The sequence below is a fragment of the Bos mutus genome, chromosome 22 (genome assembly GCF_027580195.1).
Source record: "Bos mutus isolate GX-2022 chromosome 22, NWIPB_WYAK_1.1, whole genome shotgun sequence".
NCBI classification, from domain to species: Eukaryota; Metazoa; Chordata; class Mammalia; order Artiodactyla; family Bovidae; genus Bos; species Bos mutus.
In genome coordinates, this window is record NC_091638.1 from 4,803,234 (window position 1) to 4,830,323 (window position 27,090).

General features: G+C 39.4%; 1 protein-coding gene across 11 annotated transcripts in view; it reads left to right on the forward strand.

The window, feature by feature from the left end:
- The window catches only part of RBMS3 (RNA binding motif single stranded interacting protein 3), an 804,674-nt gene that overhangs the window by 703,104 nt on the left and 74,480 nt on the right, over positions 1–27,090 (forward strand). For all 11 annotated transcript variants that reach the window (XM_070360554.1, XM_070360553.1, XM_005901197.3 and 8 more), the window contains one exon: positions 23,431–23,541. In XM_070360554.1, coding sequence (XP_070216655.1) covers positions 23,431–23,541 — 111 coding nt within the window. The remainder of the gene's footprint in view (positions 1–23,430; positions 23,542–27,090) is intronic.

The following is a 27,090-nucleotide window of genomic DNA, read 5'->3' on the forward strand; positions in this document are numbered from 1 at the left end:
AATGTTTCACATATAAACCTTTCATCTGTACCATCTAATTACTGACATCTGAGCCCGTGTCTAAGATTTTGTCATTTTTTTTCCTTTTGTATTTCTAACAAGAACAACAGTAAAACACGAGACTCTCAACTTTTGAGAACGTCTGGAACAAACAGCTAATGCTAAAACATGCAGCTTCAGTCTTTCGAGATGGATTAGAATGTATCCCCAGCACTTTACATGATTCTGATTTGCCTGGTTCAGCAAGGCTGTCGTTAGTTGTAATCACCCTTTCTTATGAAGTTAAATAGAAAGTACCACATAAATCAGAAATGGTTCAGTCATTTGCTCATGTCCACTTCTATTGTACACGGCCAGACACAGGAAGAGAAATGTTCTGGCTGACACAATTTCTTCCTACAACTGTCCAAGGAAATGAAATAAATTGTCACAGCATTGATTTCTTAGCAGAGTAAAAATTATATAAGAAGGAAAGCCCTGCTTTTATGTATACTCCTTTACTCTCTGATCTTTTTCTTTCTGTCTCCATTTACTTTTGATCTGATACAGTTTAAATTCATCAGACAATTACTAAATCTCACCACACTTCTGTTTCAGGTATATTTTCTCTCCTTAAGTTTAATGAACTCCAACAATTATCCATTATTGAGCATATATGCTTTTTTTTTTCATTTTAAATAATTGAACTTCCTCAAAAATTGTGACTCTTGAACCTGATATTCCTTGTATTGCTTTCTTTGAAAACTTGTTTATTGGTTGCTCAGGATAAGCAGTCTTCATTCCAAGATTGATTGATTTCTTGATTCCAATCTTGGAGAAATTGCCTGGAGAAATATCAATAACCTCAGATATGCAGATGACACCTGCCTTTTGGCGAAAGCAAAGAGGAACTAAAGAGCGTCTTGATGAAAGTGAAAGAGGAGGGGGAAAGCTGTCTTAAAAGTCAATATTCAAAAAACGAAGATCATGGCATCATCCATCACTTCATGGCAAATTGACGGGGAAACAACGGAAACAGTGACAGACTTTATTTTTTTGGGCTCCAAAATCACTGCAGATGGTGACTGCAGCCATGAAATTAAAAGATACTTGCTCCTTGGAAGAAAAGCTATGACAAACCTAGATAGCATAATAAAAAACAGAGATATCACTTTGCCAACAAATGTCCCTGTAGTCAAAGCTATGGTTTTTTCCAGTAGTCATGTATGAAGGTGAGAGTTGGACCATAAAGAAGGCTGAGTGCCGAAGAATTGATGCTTTTGAACTGTGGTGCTGGAGAAGAATTGGACATGACTGAGCTAGTGAACAACGCAACAACAGGATAAGCGTGTCTTTATCTTAAAGTGGGCTTTGAATTGTCACATATCTAACAAAAATTGTGATAGAATACCACAAGTGTAAATGAATCAAAAACAGGTGGGTTATATTTCCATGAAAATATTGTGCATTTGAAAATTAAGGAGATTCCTTCGGGGAAGAAAATATGTTTTAAATTTTATTACTCTCTTGGTATTTAAGAATCCTCCATCGGAGGTTCAAGAGCTTCAAATTATAATTACTGTGTACTTAACTTTTGGAATATTTCCAATAGAATCAAGAAAACCTCTGTTTTGTATTGCCTGTGTCTTGGAAGAATAACAACAGTGGAAAAAACAGATATTCCTTACGCCTTCTTTCCTGTCATAGCACTAAAGATGCTAATTTTCTTTTAAGGCAGTATACTTATGAGAATCCTTTATCCATTCATTCATTCAAAAAACATTTATCAGATGTCTGCTGTGCTAGGCACTTGGAATGCAGACCTGAGCCCCAAAGAGATTTCTTCCCTAATGGAATGTGCATTCTAGCAGGAGAAAGTTAATTAAGTAACAAAGAACATGCTAAGCAGCCTCTTAAATAGTCTTCTCCAACACCACAGTTCAAAAGCATCCATTCTTTTGGTGCTCAGCCTTCTTTATGGTCCAACTCTCACATCCCTCCAGTTTTTGATAAAATTATCAAAAAGGTATACTTTGCCTTTGGGAATCTCAGCCATTTATTTCAACACCCCCTCACAACCCCACCATAATACCCTTTCCTCAAGACACTTCAATATTTGAAAAGCTCATTCTTTCTCTCTTTCACTTTTGTATTTAAACAATATTTGTAAAGAACTGACTATGTGCCAGACACTGTTTGCTGTTCGACGTTCACATCTACAATGCGTGGTGAACAGATGTGGTCCCTGCCTCCATGAAACTTAGGGTGTTTCAGGGAAGAAAGAGTAATCAAATGAGTGTCTTAAAGGAACATTGAAATAAGCCAGCCGTAAATTCTGTTACAGATTTGCGAGATTATGGTTGTGTCTGTCAGTGAGCCCCGACTTACCCTGAGTGCGTATGTGTCTGTGTCTGGTAGAAGCCAGGAGAGGGCTCATGAGAAACAGAACATAGCCTTTCAGGCCAACTACACTATTTAATAGAGTGTCTATTTGATAGAGTGTATACTCCTCCCCAGGAGAAGACAATGGCACCCCATTCCAGTACTCTTGCCTGGAGAATCCCAGGGACAGAGGAGACTGGTGGGCTGCCGTCTATGCGTCGCACAGAGTTGGATACGACTGAAGCGACTTAGCAGCAGCAGCATACTCCTCCCCAAGCCTCTTCTGAATAAATTGATTTGGTTGTCAGTATCTTAATGTGGATGAGGTTATCAGTAGTCTTGGGCATGTGTGTTTCCTTCTATCACTACATAAATGAAAAGTTTAACTCCTTAGAGAATTCAAGGCATCAGCAAGCATTGGTCCTTGAATTTAGAATTTTCAATCTGTGGAATATTGCCCCATCTGTCAAGTTCACATAGAAGTCCTTTGCTCTGTCTTTATATGAAATTGTTTTATAATATTATTTATTATAACAAAATATAAGCCTGAATATTATAGAATAAATGTTTTTATGCATGAGGGAGGTGAGGCTCAGAGAGGTTAATTGACTTTTCTAATGTTACACAAGTTGTTGGCACAGCTGTTTCAATCCAGTTAACGCCAATTCTATTCCATTACATCTGGCTTGATTCTTCATTACATTTTTGTATTTCAAGCTATATAATTTAACCCAAAGTAAATCAAGTAGACAGATTAATCAAAAAAATTATGATTAGGTCCTTCTCTATATAGATTACAAAATATTAGTTATTATGTCCATTAATGCCAAGTAGATTAGCATAAGTAAAAAATTTAGAATCTTTTAGTGGTCCCATCTGGAGAAGGCAATGGCACCCCACTCCAGTACTCTTGCCTGGAAAATCCCACAGACAGAGGAGCCCGGTAGGCTGCAGACCATGGGGTCGCGAAGAGTCGGACACGACTGAGCGACTCCACTTTCACTTTTCCCTTTCATGCATTGGATAAGGAAATGGCAACCCACTCCAGTGTTCTTGCCTGGAGACTCCCAGGGACGGGGGAGCCTGGTAGGCCGCCGTCTACGGGGTCGCACAGAGTCGGACACGACTGACGCGACTTAGCAGCAGCAGCAGCAGCAGCGGTCCCATCGGAAAAGGCGATGGCACCCCACTCCATACTCTTGCCACAGTGTTCCCATCATTACATTTTAAGAGGAAAAGAATTAAATTTAGTTAAAAACTTATTTTGACAGACACCTTTATCCAAATTCATGGTATCATTATGTAGTTATTTTTTTCTCAGAATTATACAATGCTAGATCATACATCTGAGGTAAGTTTATCTTAATTTTAGTCTGATAATCACTGGAAATGGCTCATATTAATATTATAAATATAGTATATTCCTCAACTGATCAATTTAAATTCACCTTTTGCATTTTAAAAGAGGTGACTTAGATAAAGCACATAATAGAGAAAATTTTATAAAAGCAAAATACCAAAAAATATATTACTGCATTTTCTTTAAGCCTCTATTAACTAGATCACTGTCTGAGACTGTATACTAAAATTCTTTACATTTTTTCCACACCTAAGATAGTTTATTACTGAAGCACCATAAGTAACTTGAGAATTGTGTAATAATTTTTATTTAATTTTGTTTTGAACACTGGATGCTTACTTTTTCAAAACCCCACATATTAACTCAAAAAGATCAAGGAGTTCTGAGTGTTAGTGTCTTTTCATAAAGTACAAATAGTAAATCATTAAACATAAAAACCAAAAAGAAAATCCTTTTTTTTTTTCTGTCTTTTCATATAAGCTCACTTTTTTTTCTTTTGAGCACACTGCATGGCTTATGGGGTCTTAGTTCCCTGACTAGGGATCAAACCTGTGACCCCTGCAGTGGAAGTGCAGAGTCCTAACCACTGGGCCATCAGATAAGTCCCTCATATATATATATATTTTTTTTTTTAATGAGAAAAATGATTATTAATAAACATAGACTATTTCCTATTTTTTTTAACATTTTTTTTCCTAATTCATTTTTAAAACGACTTAGAAGGTTTTGTTAAAAATCCTGCATTCATGTAATGGCACTGAGAATAATTTGCCAGACACAAACATTTTAAAACTATGGAAGCAAATTCAGGGACTTTCACTGACATTTTTCTGACTCACCACAGATTAAAGACAAAGATGGGTACCAGCCCACTCCTTTGGGGAGAGAAAATCAATATTGGGTTTGCAAGAAGATAGCAGTCTCTTCCAGGAATTCAGGGATAGGTACAATAAAGGGCCAGAGGAAGACAAACTTTTCTCAAATAGGGAAAAAGGAAGAAGGGTTTCATGGGGAAGGTGGGAGATGCAGCTCTCACAGCTGCAGAACCTCTAATTCAGTTCATTCATATAAACTATCACAGGAGAATACGAGTATATATGCCCTCCTACACAAGTATAGCCCCTGCCAGCAAGTTGGTGGCATCAATGATTTCTACAGGTACGAGTTCCACTTGTAATTTTTCTCAACTGTTCCCCCTACATTCTCATTGTAATTCCCTATCTCTTAGTAATTATGATCATAATACGCAGGTTTGGGATGTAATTTTATCTTAACACTGTGGTTGCCTCCATGGAGCAGGCTTATGGGATCCGTCCCAGAACAGATTCAGGGCCCAGCAATTCTACAGAGCTGCAGGTATTCTAGAAAACTCCATGCAGGCCCAGCTGCACGGGGCCAAGTCGCCGCCTGAGACAGCTGCACAGGCTTCTCTTAAGCTCTGTGGTTCATCAGCTTATCTGAAACTGTATTTATGAGCTTTGTTCTCACATTTTTCACCCTTTGACCTCCTTGAGTCTCCTAATCATAGATTCTAAGAAAAAGACTGTGGACTAATTTGATTTGATATAATTTTAGACTGTTAGGCCTACCACGCCTCAGAAAGCTTGGTTCTTTCATTATTGACTTAAAAAAAAAAAAAAACTCATATAGAAAATGTCCCACTCTGGAGGTCTGATTCATGAATTAGATCATGCATAGCAGTAATACGAAGCAAGATTTTCATTGACCTGCTAAAAATTAGCCACATAGGTTAAAAATCAAACCAGACCCCACAAAAGTAAATAAGACCAAAAAAAAAAAAAAGAGAGAGAGAAACAAAGAAGGAAACAAAGTTGAAGGTCATTAGCTTTTTGCTGTTAAGTTTGGCATCTGAAATGCATCAGCACGTCTTACTCTCCTATGTGGGGAGGTGCACTTCTACTTTGGCTTTTGAATTATTATGATATGAGTAAATTAGCAAAAAAGATTACTGATCTTCACAGCTTAGGTGTTTAAAGAACACCAAATTAAGCATTGCATTTTGCTGTTGTTCTCAAAAAGAACAGTGAGTTAAAAACAGTTCTCTATCCTTTTCTGAGATTCTTGCAGACTAGCTTCATCCCCAAAATATCTTTAGTAAAATATCATTTTACCCATCTGAGTCCACAATAGAGCCATACCACACAGTATATGGTAAAATCATATCTTCTTACCTGGATACATACTTGGAGTACAATTTTTAACTTTCATCCTTGATTTCCTGAGTCATTAAGTCCCAAAATGAATATTTTGTCAGAGAAATGGTTGTTTTAAAGACCACAGAAACTATTATGAACCAATGAATTTGATGATTTTTCATCAAGTTTGAAGTTTGCATGTTGTGTAGAAATAATTTTTTTTAATTATTTACTTACACCTAGACCTCTGGACGGAGAAGGTGATGGCACCCCACTCCAGTACTCTTGCCTGGAAAATCCCATGGACGGAGGAGCCTGGTAGGCTGCAGTCCATGGGGTCGCTAAGAGTCAGACACGACTGAGCGACTTCACTTTCACTTTTTACTTTCATGCACTGGAGAAGGAAATGGCAACCCACTCCAGTGTTGTTGCCTGGAGAATCCCAGGGACGGGGGAGCCTGATGGGCTGCCGTCTATGGGGTCACAGAGTCAGACACGACTGAAGTGACTTAGCAGCAGCAGCAGAAGCAGACCTCTGGATATTGATATTTGTTAGGCCCATCCTATGTGAACACCATGGAGTTATAAGTACATGTATATAAAATTTTATAAAATGCCCGCCATAGTCAGAATGGGTAGCAACACAGAATGTGTGGGGTCACCACACTTGCTATTCCATACCATGCAAACACTAAAAAGCTATTAACTGAATGGCTGTTCCTGGGGTGCAGGCAAAATTCTTAGGAGGCATGCCACAATACAATATACAATATTACCAGTCAATGAACAAGTGGATTGACAACTGACATTAGTGAAAGAGCGAAGTAAGCTATGATTGACAACAGAAATGAACACATCTCTAATTACCACCAGCTCACCTTCAAAAATGAGCCATCCATCCCTAGAAGCCTCTGCCTATAATGGCATTTTTGATCCTGATGATTAACATAATCATTGGGTTATTTTTAGGTACAACCTACTGTGTGTCCAATCTATAATTCTGTCTTATTCTTCAGAGCTGTTTCCTTCTCACATGCTGTTCTTCAGCCCGGCACTGGGTGATCTCAGGCTGTTTCCTGGGGACCCATGGCCTCCTGCTGTAAGGAAACCTCCAGGCTTGTTCAACCTGGGTGGCGCCTTAGGTTATAGGGGAGACACACGTCCTGGGCCTCGCCTGTGACCCCAGGACTGCAGACTGAAGACCGAAATTGACATGGTGTGAAATTGACATGGTATCGCCAGTGATGCTCACCTCTCTGGGAAATTGTAATGTCCTTGATCGCTTTGTCTCCATTACCCTTTTGAAACTTGTTTTCCTTGTATTTTATTAAAGTTATTTAGCTACTAGACTCAAAGTTTTTTCAAGGCAAGATATAGTACCTTTGTAAGTATTAGTGGATGAATCACTTAATTAATGTTCTTGTTGCTAAACTCTAAATATCACCAAAATATCTTCTAAAAAGTTATTAAGACTCTACCACTGCAGACACTTAGGCATATATAATATAATTTAGGGAGACCCCTCAATATCAGGAAGTGATGTGATTCTTACACTAAAAATTTTGCTTCGTTGGTTTCAAGCAAGCTAAGACAGATGTCTTCTTATGCATATTAAGTTTTGTTCCTAAAACATATTCTAATATCAGGGTGTAACTCTGACACAGAGCAGTTCAAGTTCATTGTGTATTCATTGAAGAAATGTTTTAGTCTTTTCACAGTATTTCAAAGACTTGGATGGGTTGGGGTATAAACATGTCCTTGTGGGAACTTTATACAATCAAAGGAAAGGAATGATTGACTGATATGTACCCAGACTAATTGAAGTGGTTCTGAGTCAACCAGATGTTTTCAGCTGAATCATGGCCGCAGATGCTGTTACTTCATTTTTCCTTAATCTGGGGATTACCCCAATTGGCTCACTCAGTGACATTTGAGTGTTTCCAATAAGCTTGCCTCTCTTTTGTTACATGCCTTGTAAAGGGCTCTTGTCTGGGGCTGGCCTATCTCCTGCCCTGGAAATGTTTTGAAGGAAGTTATCAGGACTCTTTGTTTTTCCTGCTCTTGGATGTGGTCTTCGGTGAGGTCAGAAGAATGGAATGAGTATTGCCACAGACGACACTGAGGCTATTTCCACAGCTGGCTGCAGAGAGAGGGAATGGGTGGGCAGACCCTCGCAGATGAGTTAGCATGTGGAGGTGGATGATAGAAAACATCTGTCATGACGGGAATGAGCAAAAACAAGGTCCCTTTGAAGATTGCCTTTGAATGATGAGGTGGGGGCGCTGCCTCCGTAATGGGAATGAAGGATCGGGTTGTTGGCAGGCAGATGGCTTCGGGGCTGCTCTTGTGTGAAATAAGCAAAAGTATATGTTGAGAACTCCTGAGTAGTCAAATTGTCTGATTTTGCTGAACATTTGTTTCCCCGCCTATTGCCCATCTAACCTACAAGAAAAGGAAGGCGTGCCAGCAGTCAAAGGTGGGAGGAAATCTAGGAGGAAAAACTGGTTCTGAATATTTTCTCTTGAATAAGTTTAATACGATAGTATAATTCTAGCTGGGGGTCAAAAAGTCAGAGCATTCTTGCAGTAAGTGTACTTTAATGTGTTTGCAGTCCCATGCTGTTTTTTACAGAAGTTTCGAAAAGTAATACAAAGATGGTATATCAGCAAGACCCTAAGATGAGAAACGTGTCAAAATTTGAATACCAGTTAGTAGATATAAAGTCATATTTGTTTTCCTTCAAGGAACAATAGAAAATAATAAAACCAAAAACTTGGTGAACAATTTTTAAAAGAATTATACGAGTTTATTTTTCTCACCCTATCTATGTTCATAAATAACTAAGCACAATTAAATTAACATGTTTTTATTTCCTAGACAAAGATGCTATAGAAAGAAAAATCTTGACTATAAATTAGTCTGATAACAAATAAATGCTGACAATTAGCAGATGATAAATTTCTAGAGCACTCGTTACATGACCCAGCGGGGTGCTACTGCCATAAACCTTGCTTCTGCCCACCAAAACCACGTAGTCCCAAACCTTGCCTCTGCCCCCAGCTGGACTGCAAAACGGATGCCACATGCCCTGTCCATGTCTCAATCGGAATCGTCTTCAAAATCTAAGTCCTGGGACACAGGCCAAAACTTGAAATATTCTTCTGTAACTGGACTTGCTCTGTTGTGCCCCCATTATCAGCATGAGAAGAACACATCCCAGCCATGCTGCAGGCTCCAGGAGAATGAGAAACTGGTAGGTCCGACCCAGACCTGGAGCCCTGCATCAAGCAGAGCTGCCAGAGCCGTGTCCAGCCAGTACAGCTGTCAGCCTTCACAGCCAACCCACGGGGCCTTGACAATGAATGATATTTTTAAGTCACTGAGTTTTAGAATGCTTTGTATAGCACTGTAAAATGGACATTTATTGGCCCTTCTCTGGTGGTCCAGTGGTTAAGAATTCTAATGCATAGGATACAGATTCAACCCCTGGTTGGGGAACTAAGATCCCACACGTTATTGGTTAACTAGACGCATGCACCGCAACTAGAGAGAAGCCAGCGCGATGCAACCAAGACCCAATACCGTCAAATAAATAAACATTTTTTAAAGACCTAAGTCCTTCACTAGTGCTTCTGGCTAACTCAAGTCATATATTTACATCTTAGAGTAAGGGAGCTTAGTGGAAAATGTAGGGGTTTTCGTTTTTTTTTTTTTTAATCCTAAATTGAAAAGGCAGGATTCACTTTGGGGGAAACTAATATTAATAATATGCTGAGAGAGTATTAGAAAATAAATGTCTCCAGGACTTCACTGGTGGTCCAGTGGTTAAAATCCTACCTGTCAATGCAAAGAACATGGGTTCAATCCCTGGTCCGGGAACGAATATCCCACATGGCTGCCGGGCAGCTCAGCCAGTGAGCAAAAACTCCTGAAGCCTGCGTGCCCTGGAGCCTGAGCTTCACAGGAGAAGCCGCTGCCCTGAGGAGCCTGCGCAGCGCCCCGGAGAGCAGCCCCTGCCCCCTGCAACAGGAGAAAGCCTGCATGCAGCAGTGAAGACCCCGCACAGCCAAACACAAGCAAAGTGACTAAAGAAAACGTCTCCAGTCACAACTGACTGAGGCCCCACAGGAAGCACTTGGATTACTCCAGCGAGAGATAACAGAGCTCGCAGCAGTGAATAGCAGAGAGGGTCAGGAGACATTCATGATACAGGAGTGTTAAGACTTGACGGTGGGGCTGTTAGGTGTGATGAAGGAGAAGGCAAGGATGGCTTTGACTTTTCCATATTAATCCAAGAGTCCAACAGAGGGAAGAGCCTGCGCTCTGAGGATAGAAAGAGAAAGAAAATGTTCACATTGGGACATGGTAGTTTTGAGGTGCCTGAGATTCTAGATTCAATGATTCTAGAGTTCAATTCAGGTTCAATTCTAGGTTCAACCCAAATGAAATTTGGGTTAACAACTCAGGGAAAAAAGGCCAAGACAACAAAGAACTTTAAGAACTTTCATTTTTAAACTACCTTTAGCACTTTTGACTAATTCCATAAGGGCCTAGCAAGTAGTAATATTTTTGAATATTTTACTTCTAACACCCAATACCTTGTATGTAATTGTGGTGTGTACATAGATGCTGACTCTCAATTTTTCACAAGGCATTTGGCACCTCATCCAACACTTGCCTGCAATGGCCATTTCAAAGTCATCAATGGACAAGATATTATTTGGAGAGAAATGGAGGTTTCAGTTTGACAGTTGCCATGAAAATATGTCATAAGAAAAGAAAGGACATTTTTCTTGGAAAGGAGACTTTTATGGAGGAAGTCAGAAACCCTATGGAGACTATTGAGGAACTAAACTAAATGTTACTGGCTGTAGTTATAAAATATTTACAGGAGGTATATTCACATTACAAGAGTGTTTGAAGTTGCACAGTCCTCAAATAGGACCCAAAAAAGGAATTAACAAAACAATGAAGAAACAGAAGAATCTCTTTATAAGCAATGTGACAGAATAATTACTCAACTAGACCCATGGCAGATATAAGAAAACAGAGCAAAGTCTCTCACACTTGACCCTGAATATAACTTACCTGGAAACCTCATTGAACTGCAGATTCTGATTCAGTGGGATTGGGGCTGGACCAGACATGCTACATTAAGATTCCAGATGATGCTATCTGGGCCTGCGCCACACTGTGAAGAACAAGATTCCAGAGAGGCTAAGGCAATTCTATTAAATAAAGAAAAAAGTCACACTTACTGATGTAGTATTCCTGTTTAGGGGAAATGGCAATAAAATGTAAGTATAATTAGATTTCTAACAGAAATTCTACAAATAGAACACTGAAGAACAGAAACATAAAGTTGGTTTTCATCTCATCTACTGGACAACTTGAGGTACATTAATTAACATCACATACACCTCAGAATATATCTTGGTTGGCTCTAACATGTTTTTTTAACTTAGGATATGGCCATTCCACCAGGACGTATTTTATATCAGCGTTAGGTTACGAAACAGTTCATCAATAGGGTATATACAGAGTTCGAGACTTGTCAGTGGTAATAGCACTGATAGAAAGTGGATTCATTTTCAAATAGGGTCACGGCCTCATGCCTGCATCTTGGGTCTCGTTGAGTTGGCAACTTTAACCAGGCAAATTCCTAGATCTTAAAGGAGAAAACACAGAGCTCAGAAATATCCTCTGAGGAACCACAAGATAAAGTGCATTTTGTAACAAATTGCAGAACAAGGAATAGCAGGCTTTCTTAATAACAGCCAGAATCAAGGGGCCTCGTGACATATTTCAGTAATTTATGCTACAAACATTGGCCGTGAATAGGGTAACAGACAGCTTTGCTTCTTGATCACCCCCATGGTTTAAGACATGATTTCCCAGGCCCCTTCACCAATAGGCTCCTGCAAGGCCTTGGAAATGATTTGCAAGCAAGGTTTTTCAGCATACTTGTCAGCAAAGAGAAGTTTTTAATGAGAAGTTTTATGGCAGCTCACAATCCAGAGCGCTAGTTAAAGTAAGACAAACATTTTACCAGACAAAAGATGCTGCCCATAAAATATTCAGACCGCCGCTGGGAATCCTGCTTGCCTTATCGTTTGGAAGAAGACTGGCCCAGAATCGTGCTTCTGATATGCATTTTAAACTTTCTGTACTTTGAAAATCTACCTGGAGGTATACAAAGTGATGGCTGTATGAGTGAATAATGCATTTTTTCTCCTACACATAGCAAGGTTTGACAAGACTCTTAGGCAGATATATGGCTATTAAAACAGTGTGTGTCATGGGAAAGCCCTCATTTAAAAAAAAAAAGCATATACTGTGATATATAAAGGAAATTTTGCAGCATTTGATTGGGTCCTTTGTAGTTCTTACATAAAATGGGAATTGTGCATTGGATCCAGCTTGAGAGTTTCTTGGGTGGGGTGAGGCCCTTAGAATTAAAAACCCAGAAATTCTCTTGGTAAATGGCAACATTGTCCAGCTGACAGTGGTCAGACATGGGCATTTTTAAAGGAAAGCAGAGCAATTGAATGACTGGATATTTAAGAACATCCTACTGTCCACTCAAGACAGTGCTTTTGTGATTTCAGCTGAATCCTCTTGTCCAGTTAGAACATAGAGTTGCTGTAACATTTTTAAAGTCCTGGCAGCCCAGGCAGATGTATAAGTGCTCTTCGCGCATTTACACATTCAGCACCGTTCTGACCCATTTCATGACAGATGCCGTGCTAGGCTCTAAAACCTTTGAAAATAAAAAAGTATCATGAATTGCACAATGAACTTAGAATTCAGGAGAATAATAAGTATAATCACAATCAGGTGTTTGCCAAAAGTTAGGAGACAAAAGAGGAGCAAATAACCAACAATCTGGATCAGACACAGGAGGTTTTCCGTAAAATATAGCATTTGATGAGAATGTTAGTGCACACGTGCAATCCTGCTGTAGATGCCCAGGCGAAGACACCAAGAATTGGACAGCAAGATGGATCAGAGAAAGCTGAGTAATTCAGTGCCGTGGAGGAGAGGCTTCGTGTGGATGGTCTTAGGGAGTTAGACTGGAAATGTAAATTGAAAACCATGGGATCTTAATAGACCATGTGTACCATGCTCACAGGGCCATCTTGGATCAATCTGCAGGGGCCTTCTTTTGGAGATAAAATGTGGAAATGAGAAGGAAGGCACAACCGCAGGGGTGACCATCCTGTTCATTCAGTGTGGATGAGACAAGCTGGAATGGAAACTATTTTGATTTTATCACTGACTCATCCTATCCCCCTTTGGTAGCTCAGCGGTAAAGAATCCACCTGCAATGCAGGAGACATGGTCTGATCCCTGGGTCAGGAAGACTCCTGGAGGAGGGCACGACGGCATGGCAACCCACTCCAGTATTCTTGTCTGGAAAATCCCAGGGACAGAGAAGCCTGACAGGCTACAGTGCACAGCGTCACAAAGAGTCAGACATGACTTAGCGACTATACAACAACAATTACCTTATACTTTCCAACATAACTTACAGCAGCCATGGCTTATCAGTGCCGGTGTCCTAAACCTGTGACATTTCTGCTATAAGACAATATTATTCAGGATGCTAACTCAGCTGGAAACATGCAATCTGGGTGGCATACTTTGGTAGAGAAGATTGAGTTTCCTTGTTATCTTCTCTTGAAACAAAAATGAAAGGAAATTGGCTCTGCTCATCTTGAAAGTGATATGTGTATTTGAGGTTTTGTTCTTTAAGGTGGGAAGATGGTTGGGAGCTGTTTACTATATTGATAATGTAATTTCCTTCTATGTAATATATATAATGAGTAGATATCAGGAGTTTTGTTACTTTGTAGGGAAGATGGTGAAATATAATGTGATTAATCCATTCATTTGATCAGTGCCATAGCTTAGTGGTCCTTATTTTTATATTTATCAAATCTCTTTTTGTTTATTTCTTAATATTTTGGAGCTTTTTGCATAATTTTGCTGCTCATGTATCTTCTTTTTTTATTGAAGTATAGTTGATTGACAATGTTAACTTCTGCTGTAGAGCAAAGTGATTCAGTTACACACACATATATTTTTTAAATAGTCTTTTACATTATGGTTTATCATAGGATACAGAATATGGCTCTCTGTGCTATGCAGTGGGACCTTGTTTTTTATCCATTCCATATACATATCCAGCTTACAAGTCTCTTAAAACTGATTTTGGAACTGTACAGGAGACTGGGTACCGGAGGGCGTATACACAGGGGCCCTGCAAATGAAGATGAAGGCCTTAGGTTGCACAACGAGTTCTCCCACACAGGTAATGTGATTCCGTCCCATCATCTACCCGACACCACGTGGGATTTTATGGTGCTTATGTTTGTGTGGTGGATCCCCTCGCTGAGAACTAAACATTGATCACATGGTTGGAGCGGGATATGATGAACACAAATTCACTTCCAAGCTGCTGAAGCTTAAAACCCTCCGAGGAGGTTCTAGGATTCTTCTGTGTACACTTAATATTTCCATTGGCCCAGCAACTATAATCTCGCCAAGTAGAAATATGAAAAGAATATAGTAGCCCACCTGCATGACAAAATTCCTTTTATAGTTTTAACCAGGTATAGGAGTTGATAAAAGAATGACTTGTTCTACTAACATTCAGTCAACAAAACCATTTGACCGTTGGGCCCCAAGGTCTTCAGAATGTCAACTCTCCCTCAGTACTGTAATGTACTTAAAAGCCATTGTACTTGATTAGAATTCTTAAAAAGTTTGTTAAAAACATCAAAAACCTGCTAAACAGATTTCTTTAGTTTTAAAAACAGCACTCTGAAGGACTCAGAAAAAAGCATGGCTGAGAATACTATTATCTACATACCTGCTTTGGTAAGAAATATTTCTATGTGACATATTTACTTTAAATTCTCATTCAAAATGACACTATTGTAGAAATAGTCATTTAACCAATAGTCACAGTATGTAATTAGGATCTTTTAAAGGGGCCTCCATGATTAGAATGAATTTGGCTTTAGTGACTTTTTGCGGTAGAATTGCTTCCCAGTGTTATGTTAATTTATGCCGTATAGCCCAGTCAATCAGCCGCGTGTATACATACACCTCCTCCCTCTTGAGCCTCCCCGAGCCGCCCCGCGTGGCCCCCTCTCGCCGGCGCAGAGCGCTGCGCTGAGCTCCCCGTGCTGTGCAGCAGCTCCGCACCGAGCTCTGCTTGCGCATGGCCGTGGCCCTCTCAGTGCGTCCCTCCTGTGTCCATGTGTCCATGCTCTACGTCTGCACCTCTGTTCTGGCCCCTTCAAATACGCTCATTAATGCCATCTTTCCGGATTCCATATATATGTATTAATACACAATATTGGTTTTTCTCTTTCTGACTTATTTCACGCTGTCTGACAGGCTCTAGGTTCATCCACATCGCTACAACTCACTCAATTTAGTTCCTTTTTATGGCTGGGTAATATTCTTTTGTATTAATATATGTGTACCACTACTTCTTCATCTATTGATGGACATCCAGGTTTCTTTCACTTCCAAGCTATTGTAAATAGTGCTACAATGAACATCGTAGTACATGTGTCTTTGTGACTTTTAATATTGCACATTTTAATAAAACATTTCTAATGAATGGCAACTGAATAAAAAAATAACATGAAATTAATATTTATAAGGCTATAAGGAAAAAAAAAAACTTCTATTTTCATAGTTAACAGACACACTTTCTTTCGGTAAACAATGTACAAAACTCTTCTAAATTTACTTTGTAACAATGGAAATCACCCTACTTCTAAACATGTTTCCCCAAGCACACAAGTGTACAATCTTAGGTAGCAGTCCAAATGTACCAATCAAATCTAATTTGTCTAAACTTAGAAAAGAGAAAACTAGCTCTAATTAGCTGTTTCCAAAATGAATAGGAATATAAATTTAAACTCAAAAATAACCATATAGACACTATAAAGTTACATAATATAATGTCAAATAATAGTTCTGCTTCCTTTTATTGATAAATCATAGAATTTGGGCAATTGATTTAAATGTCAAGTTAGGATTAGGGTTAGGATTTAAGAAACTCATTTATATCATAAATATAATCTCAGTGTACAATCTAAGAGTTGCTGTTTAATCTCAGTGTACAATCTAAGAGTTGCTGTTTAATCTCAGTGTATAATCTAAGAGCTGCTGTTAGTTGTAGGGAGCAGGGAGTAGATGTATGCTTTGTGCCATTTTCTGACTACTGCAATTTCAAATCTTTCCCATTTTGTGTAAATGGAGCTTATGAATATATATGTGTGTACCAGGATGTCTGAACCCTAGCACTCATGTTTTTGGCTGGATAATTCACTGTTGGGGCAAACTGTCCCGTTTGCTGTAGGTATTCAGCAGCACCCGGGGCCTGTGTCAGTGGCCCCCAGTCTGACAACTAAAACTGCCTCCAGTCATTCCTAAATGTCCCTTCCAGCCACTGCAGAATAGCCCATGGTGAGGACCACTGGTGCATGTGCATACACAAATACTTTTTATTTTAATGATTTTCATGAGTATGCTATGGTGGCTTTAGTAGAACTTTTGACTTCAAGTGAATTTCAGATCTCATCTCTAAGGATGTAGTGGCTGAATATATTAATAAATGTACATATCCATGAGCAAAACCATGGTTTTGAAACTGAACCAGCCCGTGTGAGAACAAGATTTTTCATAATCTTTGGACTGCTCCACTTTGACTGTTAATCTCAAAGTAGCATTTCTAAGTAACTTTTAATTGGAATTTTGCTCTTTTATCATTTTCCAACTAGTTTTTATGAAGCATATATTACATTCCTCAGCTACACAGCACCATGATGCTGTAAATGGACAGCCTGAACAAGCAGATGTAATTTCAGCCTTTCAGAATGAACAAGCTAAGTTCTGAAAGTTGGTCAATGTTAGCCATTTTTAATTGTACTGACAAGTTGTGATGCCAGTATATAAAATTAGTTCCCAAACACTGTTTGAGTATCTACTGCATGTAATTCCTAATTATAGGAACTACAAAAGGTGTGTATAAGCATAACCCTCACCCTCTTGGAAAGTATATTGGAAGAAGCAAGTGGAGAATAAGAAAGGGAAGGGGACTTCCCTGGTGGCCCAGTGGTTAAGAATCCACCTTCAGTGTAGGGAGTGCGGGGGTTTGATCTCCGGTCTAGGAACTAAGATCCCACTTGCTGTGGGGCAACTAAGCCCATGTGCCACAACTACTGAGCCCACACACTTTAAATAGAGAGACCACGAGCCACCACTATGACTAATGCAGCCAAAAATTAAATAAATATTTTAAAAAATGAAAGGAAGGAAGGATAGGGGCTAACATGGGTTCCTCAGGGCAGCCTGGCTTCCACATGCTCCCAAATCTCTAGCATTTTTTGGAGATCATTCCAAAATACTTTAGGTGGAAGTCATATCTACCAGCTTTGCCACAGTTTTCTAGGTTTCACACACACACACACACACACACACGCGCGCGCACGCACTGCCCTCTCCAAGTTGGAAACTCATCAACATATTTGAGGATGATTCTGAGGATGGGAAAATCTTTCCCAATCCTCTTTTTTCCTCTCCCCAAGCACCTTCTTAAACCCCATCAAGCACTCCTGCAGACAAAACAAAACCCACACCAAAATCAACAAATGAAAAGGTGAGACATCGCTGCATATGTAACATGGAGTGTCACACACTCGTATCGCAGGGCAATACATTTGGATAGCTGTTTCCCAAGTTAAGTGAAATGCCTTTAAGCCATTTTTATATGAAAGCATCATTGCTACTAGAATGGTATGTGTGAGCATATATCATTTTCTGTACTTGTGCTCAGTCAGTCATGTCCAACTCTTTGTGACCCCATAGATTGTAGTTCGCCAGGCTCCTCTGTCCATGGGGATTCTCCAGGCAATAATGCTAGGCTGGGTTGCCATTTTCTGCTCCAGGGGATCTTCCCAACCCAGGAATCAAACCCAGGTCTCCCGCGTTCAGGCTGATTCTTTACCATCTGAACCACCAGGGAAGCTACTTCACAGGGGCTAAAAAAAAGTCTGGTGTACACAAACCCCACTAGATATTTATTCTAGAAATATTAAAAACAGAGGCAGAAAGCATGCAGATGAGAAAGAAGACAAATCACTTTAAATTACGTTTTCTAAAATCGTGTTGAATGATTACTACTAACAAGTCCTATGGTTTGGCATAAGTGACCATAGGAAAAGATCACAATACAGGCTGTAAGCATTGTTTTTTGAAGGAACATAAAGATCTTTTTCATATTCTTTTCCGTTATGATTTAGCATGGGATATTGAATACAATCCCCTGTGCTATACGGTAAGACATTTTTGTTATCCATCCGATATATACCAGTTTGGACTGCAAACATTTTGACCTGAGACACCTAGATTGGACAAGAGAGAAAAAGAGGGATTATATTTCTTTTTCTTTTTTTCCACTTATGTTAACAAATACATTTTCTGTCTTTTATTTTTACATTTCTGTGATTTCAAATTCAAGGCTCCCTAAGATGGCGGAGCCTGGTGGGCTGCCGTCTATGGGGTCGCACAGAGTCGGACACGACTGAAGCGACTTAGCAGCAGTAGCAGCAGCAAGATTCCCAACAGAAAGGATTCTTAAATGTGCCCCAACACAAGACAAACTGATCAAAGAGAGGCATGTCAGGTCATCAGACTGAGGCCTGAATTATTCAGATAATCGCCCCATTTCAGCTCATCAAAAATGCTGGCTTGACCTCTTTGCATTTTTAAACAGGATGTATCTAATTATTACACAAAGGCTCATGCCCTATCACAGGATTGGCTTAAAACAAATAATTGAGAAACAGCATAAATAAGACCCAAGTGTTTGTAACACTGGCTTATATAATAGCAGTTAATAGAGTGCACTTCTCAAACTTCAGTGGGCATCAGAATCATTTGGACAGTTCTTTAAAACACTGATTTCAATGCCTGAAGCCTAGAGATTCTAATTTAAATTCTTAATCATACTTGGAGTGGCATTGGCCCAGAATATTGGCAAGCACAGGAACATTCATCCACGTAATTCTCATTGTAGGCCATATCTTGGCATTAACGTAGGATTTAAACCACCTATGTGTGTTCTTGATGGGAAAGAGCCTTGCTGGTATTTTTCCCAATTCGCCAATGATCCCATATTTCCATTGGAAAATTAAAACATTGTTGAACTCTCCTAGACTTGAAATTTCTTTCAAACATCGGCAGGAGGTTAACACCACAGATGCTTTTCCGGCCTCAGGTCAGATATGTTTACTCCACATCAATGATCTCTGGAAACTTTATCCAAATTCCTGTTGAAATTATTTATTTCAGAATTAGGGCAACCAGCTCCACCCTACATCCCTTTAGTGTGAGCAGCTCTGTTTTGCAGAGGAGGAGGCCAGAACAGACCAGACATTCCCATCAGCTGTCTGGTCATTGTGCTTTTTAGTGGAATTGCAGCATGTTACAGTACTTTTCTTTGCAGCTTAAACATTGAGCAAACCCAGACATCCAGAGATGCTAAAATGGAAATTATGTTTCCTTTTGCTTTGCATTTCCCAAGCAAACTCATTCAGACAGCATAGCCTATACATTTGAATAAACGAAATTACCTTTAATGTGTTCGCAACATCTGTCTATGGCTTAAATGCATCTGATAGGAAGGGATTTGACAGTATATTTAATGAGGCATGATTATAGTTTTGCCTTAACCACCATAGATTTCTCATTTCCTTTTTTGTTATTTTTTCTCCTGCATTCTTTTGTATCTTGCATAACACAGAAGAGATTCTATACGTGAACTGTAGCTGATGGACACAGTGGCTGGCAAGCCCCACTCTCTGTTACAGACAACCGATACTTCCTACTCCCTAAGTTGTCTATCCCCAGTAAAGTCACCATCAAGACAATGTGTTTCCCCAAGGAGGTCCTGTCTACTGTTTCCAACTTACTCACTGCTTATAAATATCTTCCAGCCCGCGAGACTCTTAAGAAATGTATAATCTTCATCATTTGTGGGAATCCTGAATTTCTGGAACATTTTTACTAAATCAGAACAAGACTATGAGTCCTAAACACCACACCCCCCTCCAAGAAGCCTTAGTTTTTCATTCGTTTTATTCACAGTAACTGGCCTGGTTAGGACTGTTTCCCTTACGTTGTCTTCCACCGCGTGCCGAGGGCTGTTATTTCCAATTCTAAATGATGACTCATCCCTCCCCAGCCTTCCCTTTGATTGTCAGGTTTCCGGTTAACACACAGAAGCAGCACTCTGGCATCTGTGACCAAATGAGTCCCCGAACACTCTTCATGAAAAGATTCTCTAAAGGGACCAGACAGTTCTTCCAAAATTAATTCCAAATGCAGGCAATCAATCCTGCTACACTTATCATGCACAGATTGTGATTTACCTGTCACAGGCTCACCTCATCCCATTTACATACTGCCACCACCAAGAAGACACAAGACTACCTCTCACGCCACTGGGGAGTGAGGTCACCCCTGGGGCATTGGGAAGAGACTATCCTGGCCAAACGTAATTTGGCCCTTATCTCTGACTTAGGATGAACAATTCTTTATGTGACTAAAGCAAGCCGATTAGAATTGTGGGGTTTCCAGATTGTCACAGGTCAGCTGTGTATCAGAACCTCAAGGGGGAAATATTCTAGGACGATAGCCTAAGTCTCAAGTTCAAGAAGAGTACTGAAGTCTTGCGCCTGCTAAGGATTATAATGTTGTGAAAGTGCCACGTTTTGGTTGGAAAAAACGCTTTAGGACTTATCTTAACTCTGAAATTTTTCTATAGTTTATCTCTAAGTGATTTAAGAACATCTTAGTTCTTCTTGCCTGGTGGCAATTGTTAGCATTTTTGGTATTCAAGTATACAGTGTGTAGATTCTCAGGTAATTGAGATAATATGATTTATCTTGAATGATTATTTTAAAAAGGCAAACTATGAACAAAGATGGAGTATGTGTTCTGAAGTAAGGCTTATAGCTAATACTGATCTAGCCTACTGATGTTCATATGAAGAAAATAGGACTTAGTTTCTTCCTTCTAAGTCACATAGAGACTTACACATGTGAAAATAGTGTTTCATTCTGGGTTTCAGTTGGAGAGTTTAATACTTCATATATATATATATATATATATATATATATATATACACACACACACATATATACATATATATAATTTTATTACACTTTATATTTACAGTATATATTTTATTACATATTTGATATTTATACAATATATTTTATATCTTACTATAAGTGATATATTTTTAGGAAAATAAATCAATGGTCAGATTATTCCATTGCAAATTAAATAAATAAATGAAAGGCTTTGTAAAGTCATAGAGTAAGATAAAGCTAGGATTATTTGTGAGAATGAGCCGTGACACTTGGAGAAGGCAATGGCACCCCACTCCAGTACTCTTGCCTGGAAAACCCCATGGACGGAAGAGCCTGGAAGGCTGCAGTCCATGGGGTCACTCGGACACAACTGAGCGACTTCACTTTCACTTCAGTTCTTCTTGAAGTCTTTACTGATGAAAAGTGAAAGTGTTGCTCACTCAGTCGTGTCCAACTCTTTGCGACCCCATGAACTTGGCCCACCAGGCTCCTCTGCCCATGAGATTCTCCAGGTAAGAATACTGGAGTGGGTTGCCATTCCCTTCTCCAGGGGATCTTCCCAACCCAGAGTTGAACCTGGTTCTCCTGCATTGCAGGTTGATTCTTTCTTTAACATCAGAGCCACCAGGGAAGCCGATTTACTAATAGTTTGGTACAATAAATACCTGAAATAAAGGCTAGTGTGTTATTTATAAGGGAAAAATAAGATGCTTTTGTTAAATTCAGGCAGCCGGAAGAAAAAGTGATGTGTCTGTGAATTACAATTAAGTAAAAGCTTATCTCTCCTGAGAAGTATTCTGATGAATGACAGTTTCTGGAAGCATCCAGAAATTCAAACAATGCAAGTGTGTCTATTTACAAGCCACAGATTAGAAAATAACATATTTGTTTTGATTGATTCTAGCTCAAAAGTCCAAATGTTTTTGAGAACAAACCTAGCTCTACATCAATCATTTAAAAATATATGGTTCAATTTCTATTTTCCTTTTCTAGTGAGGAGGAGGAGCCCATAGGAAGGCTGAGTGACAGTCCGATCCTTTACCAGCCACAGTCAGAGAGCTAGATTTAGATAATATTGTGAGAAACTGATTATTCTGAGCTGAGGCATTTTAGGACATGTTTGCTTGTGGGTAATTACTTTAGGTGCTGAGATCCTGTCATCCACATGAACCTGTCTGTCCTATTCTTATTTCTTCAAAATTTTTACTAATAGGGGAAAAAGTCACATAGTGAGAAAAATCAAGTGTACGGAAAAAATGACATTCAGATTCATAGTCATTTTACTACTCAGTTCAGTTCAGTCGTGTCTGACTCATTGGATGTTTAAATGAGCTGTTTTAGCATGAGCTTCTGCCTTTACTATCACCTTTAAAATAAAGCATTGGAATTAGATAATCTCAAAAATTCCATCCAACCCCAACTTTTCAATTTCTTTTTAAAAAGATCGTTCCATTCTCTGCGTGTGTTAGTCGCTCAGTCGTGTCTGACTCTTTGAAGCCCCATGGACTGTAGCCCGCCATGTTCCTCCATCCATGGGATTCTCCAGGCAAGAATACTGCAGTGGGTTGCCATTCCGTTCTCCAGGGGATCTTCCCAACCCAGGGATCAAACCCGGGTCTCCTGCATTGCACGCAGATTCTTTACTGTCTGAGCCACCAAGGAAGCCTAAGTTAGTCAATTAAGGCAGAAAAGAAGGAGAGAGGAAATTGAGAGAAGGTGGTATGGCCTGGCTCTGCGCTTCATGGGCCATGTGACACTTTATGTATGGACAGAAGCTTTTTAAAACGTCTGTTACTTCTCGCATTGCCGACAGTTATTATAAATCAAAAAGCACATTCTAGATGCAGGCCCTTCCTAACACCTGATGAAACACATGATATTTTTGCATTTTAAGACACTTTAGCTGTGTTGCATTTGACCAGCATTGAACAGAGCTCTGTGTTTTCTGCCTTGTGTCAAAAGCACAGATAGAGAAACCAAAGTCAAAAGATAAGGAAAAAATATGGGAGAGGGTACCTTTGATTTTTATAACATTACATTGATTTTAATACGTCCTTTAAGGATATCTGGTTAGGAAGCCAAGGTGGACCAGCATTATTCCCCTGGTGGAAGAGTGTATTGATGTGACCAAGAATTATCTATATAAATCATGGGTAAATGATAGAAGCTAAAAGTCTCAGTATCAAGAGAAATATTTATATTCTTTTATATTTAGAGAAGCACAGGATGACATGGATGGATGTAAAAATCATATGAGGTTCAATGTAGCCTTTTCAGTAAGAAGCACATACGATGTTAATGCAGGTTACTGTTTCTTACGGTCCCCTCGTTGTGAGACCTGTTTTCAGACGGACGCTGTGTGTGCTTGTAGGGTGCTGTGATTACGCCAGCGATGGACCATCCCATGTCAATGCAGCCAGCAAGCATGATGGGCCCCCTGACACAGCAGATGAACCACCTTTCGCTGGGCACCACGGGAACGGTGAGTTGCAGCGTTTGTTTCCTCTTGTTTCCTTGGATTTCATCAGGAAGAGGCAACACTTTCTGTTCTTACCGGCAATGTCAGCAGGATGGATTCCGCATCACTGAGGAACCCGCCTTTTAGGTCCCAGTATGAATAAGCCGCACTCTGCATGCACAGTTCTGGGGCACATGTACTCACATTGACAAGGCTGAAGGGTCTACTTTGCTGCACTTAAATCTGACTTCCAGAAAGTTCGAATGATGCCGTGCCCCAGGAATGTCTGTTTTAGACCTTGTAACTGAATACTCTGGAGCGTAGTTTTCCTCTCTCAGATGTTTATGATTTCAGCTCAAAACAGCCCCAGGTTATTCCCAAGAGGGGAGCCAACTTTGATTATAGCTAATAACGGGGCTTTTTATTTGCTTTCAATGTTTATAGCAACAAAATGTAATTGAGAACCTCACATAATTGATATATTTTAATCTTTCTTTCCAATATGTCTACATAGGTGATGCTGAAAAAAAAAAGGAATCTAATGTTCCTGATATAATGTTCAGGAAGTTTTTGATTGGCCATTATTTTTTCTTAGGGAGCAAAGTATATCAAGAAATGTCCATTGCAGCCTTACTTTTGTATCAACAAGGTAGCACTTTGTTTTTTAAAAAATCTTTTGTTTTTTAAAAAATCTTTTCAAAGACAGTTCCCCAAGTGGCCAAGAGGGCACAGGCCCAATACAACATGGAATATTGCAACTTCCTTAATTATAGAAACAATAAAAACTACAAAACCAATCTCCCCTGTAACAGTTTTTGTTTTTCATAAATGTTAATGCAGATAATTTTGTTATTTTTAAAGAAGAAGAAAAACAAGACGAATCTTCTGAGTGAGACAGCTTCAGTACTGTGAGACAGTCCCCTGGTCTCCTGGTCCCTCTTCATAAGTTGAAATATTGAGCACAGGGATCTATAAGCTATTTAGCCATAAGCCGCTATGACTCTGTATGCCTCATAGTCACCACTCCTGATTCCCCTCAATCACACTGAATCATCTCCGAACACCCATGTACACTTAGGTACATTCACTCTGTCTTGGAGGTTTTACCTTAAAGCAATGGCTTGCTTACTACATAGAGATGTTGACTCACAGGCTTTTGAGGCTATAAGGAGCTTCTGACATGTCCACTGAGGCCTCAATAATTTGCTCTAAGTAGGAGGAATGTCAATCTACCTAACAGAAAGAGTCCCATAGTTTCAATAAAGAAATTTAGTTTTTTGCCATAAAGCACCCACCCGGAAGGCCTCTGTTGCTAAACTTATAAAAAGCAGTCGCTGATACCTCATGTGTCTGAAGGCTTAGACTCAATCAGATGATTCTTTAGGTTTCTGAACCAGACTTTTAAAAGTCATGTCTATGACCATGTTTCATTCTGCAATGTGGTTCAGCTAATTTTCATTAGGGATGAAGAATTTAAAGATACTATTTCTGTAGCTTTTAGCAATGTGTGAATATTTTTTTTGGAGTCACTTTGCTCATTAACAGAGCAGATCCCGGGACAGTATTGGAAGGCCTGAAGTTTCGCATGCCCTACTATTGACTTCCATTTCCCCTCCTAAATGTTCACAAATTATGAATAAATGAGCTAATACACTTTTACTGTAATCGAATGACAAATGTGATAAGCGGGGAGGATTATAATGCAAAGCATAAAAAGAAAACACTTTTAAAATTCTACTCATTGGAATCAGAAGCAAAGCCTGCTGACTTCCTGAAATGCAAATTTGGAAACCAGAAAAAAAATGTTAATTGAGAACATGACTGAATCCTTTGAGCAACTGAAAAATAAGCTCAATTATAGAGAATGAATTCACAATTACAATAGTTATTGATTCTATACTGTATATTATGACTAGTATTTGAGCATTTTCAACAAGAACACAATTTTGCCCAGCTGGTAATAGCCAACTTATTCAATAATGATATATACTCTTTCCTTTCTTAGAAAGCAAATATTTTAAGCATGTGGCTTATATTTAACATCAAATTTCTTCTAGCTTTTTAAAAAATTCTTTTTCTCCTCCACATTTGTACTAATGCTTAAATACATAATAAGCTTTGTATAAATTGTTGTTTTAGTTTAAAGTTTCATAAGGTTCGGAAAAGGCAGAGTACAAACAGTATTAATTTGTATATTTATTCCACAAAATATCACTGACAATGCTGAGTGTCCAGCATGAAGTTACACTTGTTTCTTAAGCTGTCACTCTTTACTTTGATATCATAGATTCATTTTATCTAAATTTTTGATTGGCATTTGAAGTAGTTCTTATGCAATTAAGGTTGATTCTCTTTAATCAAATTTCACCACCTTATTACATATTTTCAATACACTTAATCCATTGCTGGGAAGGTGGCCTGATGTCATGGAAAGAATAGTTGGTATTGAAATTAAAGTTGAGTTTAAAACTACCTCTGCCCCCTATTAGCTGTGCATGTTCGGGCAGATTACCTAACCTCTCTGAACTTGTACTTTCTCTTTTGCAAAGTGGAAGAATAATACTTATATCCCAGAGGTGTTGTGAGTGTCAATGGGATGAGATATGTAAACACACGCAATGCAGCGTGTTGCTACCCAGCAGATGCTTCTCGAAGGAGCTGCACCCCCACCGCTCTCCCTCCAGTGGCTTCTAACTTGTGGGAACTGAGTCCAGGTCACCAGAAGGATGTCGGACACTGTCAAGTCCACAGTTCAACTCACTGGCTGCTCTGTTTCATTTGATGTAACTTACTTTTTTCCAGTTTCCACTTCCATAGCTTCTAACATACTCTTTCAGGCTGTAAACCCAAAAGGTACCAGGCTGTAAACCCAAAAGGTACAGAGACCAGCCAAGTCACATTAATGAATAAAGCTGATTAAGTCCAAGCCCCAAATCCTGGCAATATATCATCAAATGTGGTCTATATTTACCTATGTCACAAGTAGCTGTGTAATATAAATACACACAGTACTGGAAATCACCTTTTAAATTAGAGATATTTTTGAATGCAGTCATCATAACAGCTCTGCCTGCATGTTGGATGAGTAGCTAGCAAGACGCTGCCTCTGGCAGCTGGGAACACAGTTCCTCTTCCAAAGAGGGCAGCCAGACCCAATCCAGATGCTGTAACCACATGGGCATACAGACCCCAGGTGGCTCACCTGTAGTTCTTGGAACTAGATGAGCTACCTTGCTGGATTTTAATGGGAAATTTCCCTGTATTTGAATCCTGGACCCAGTTGGTCCTCAGGGCTCTCAGTTGGTGACCGCTGCCCAAGGGTTTCTCGGTTCTCCTCTGACCTCTCTGGCCACTGCTTCCTCTTTCCTTTCCTAGGCTAATGGGTAAGGTTTTAAACTAGCTCCTCATTCATACGTGGTTTCCTTAAGCAAACTCTTCCACCTTGATGGTTTTGAACCCTGCCTTCTATGCCAAAGACTGCTATTGGAGTCCCCAGGGCTAACCTCATCTCAGAATTTTAGCCTCATTTTACTGCACTTGCTAAAATTTCCATGTGACCCTCCCCTCCAACAT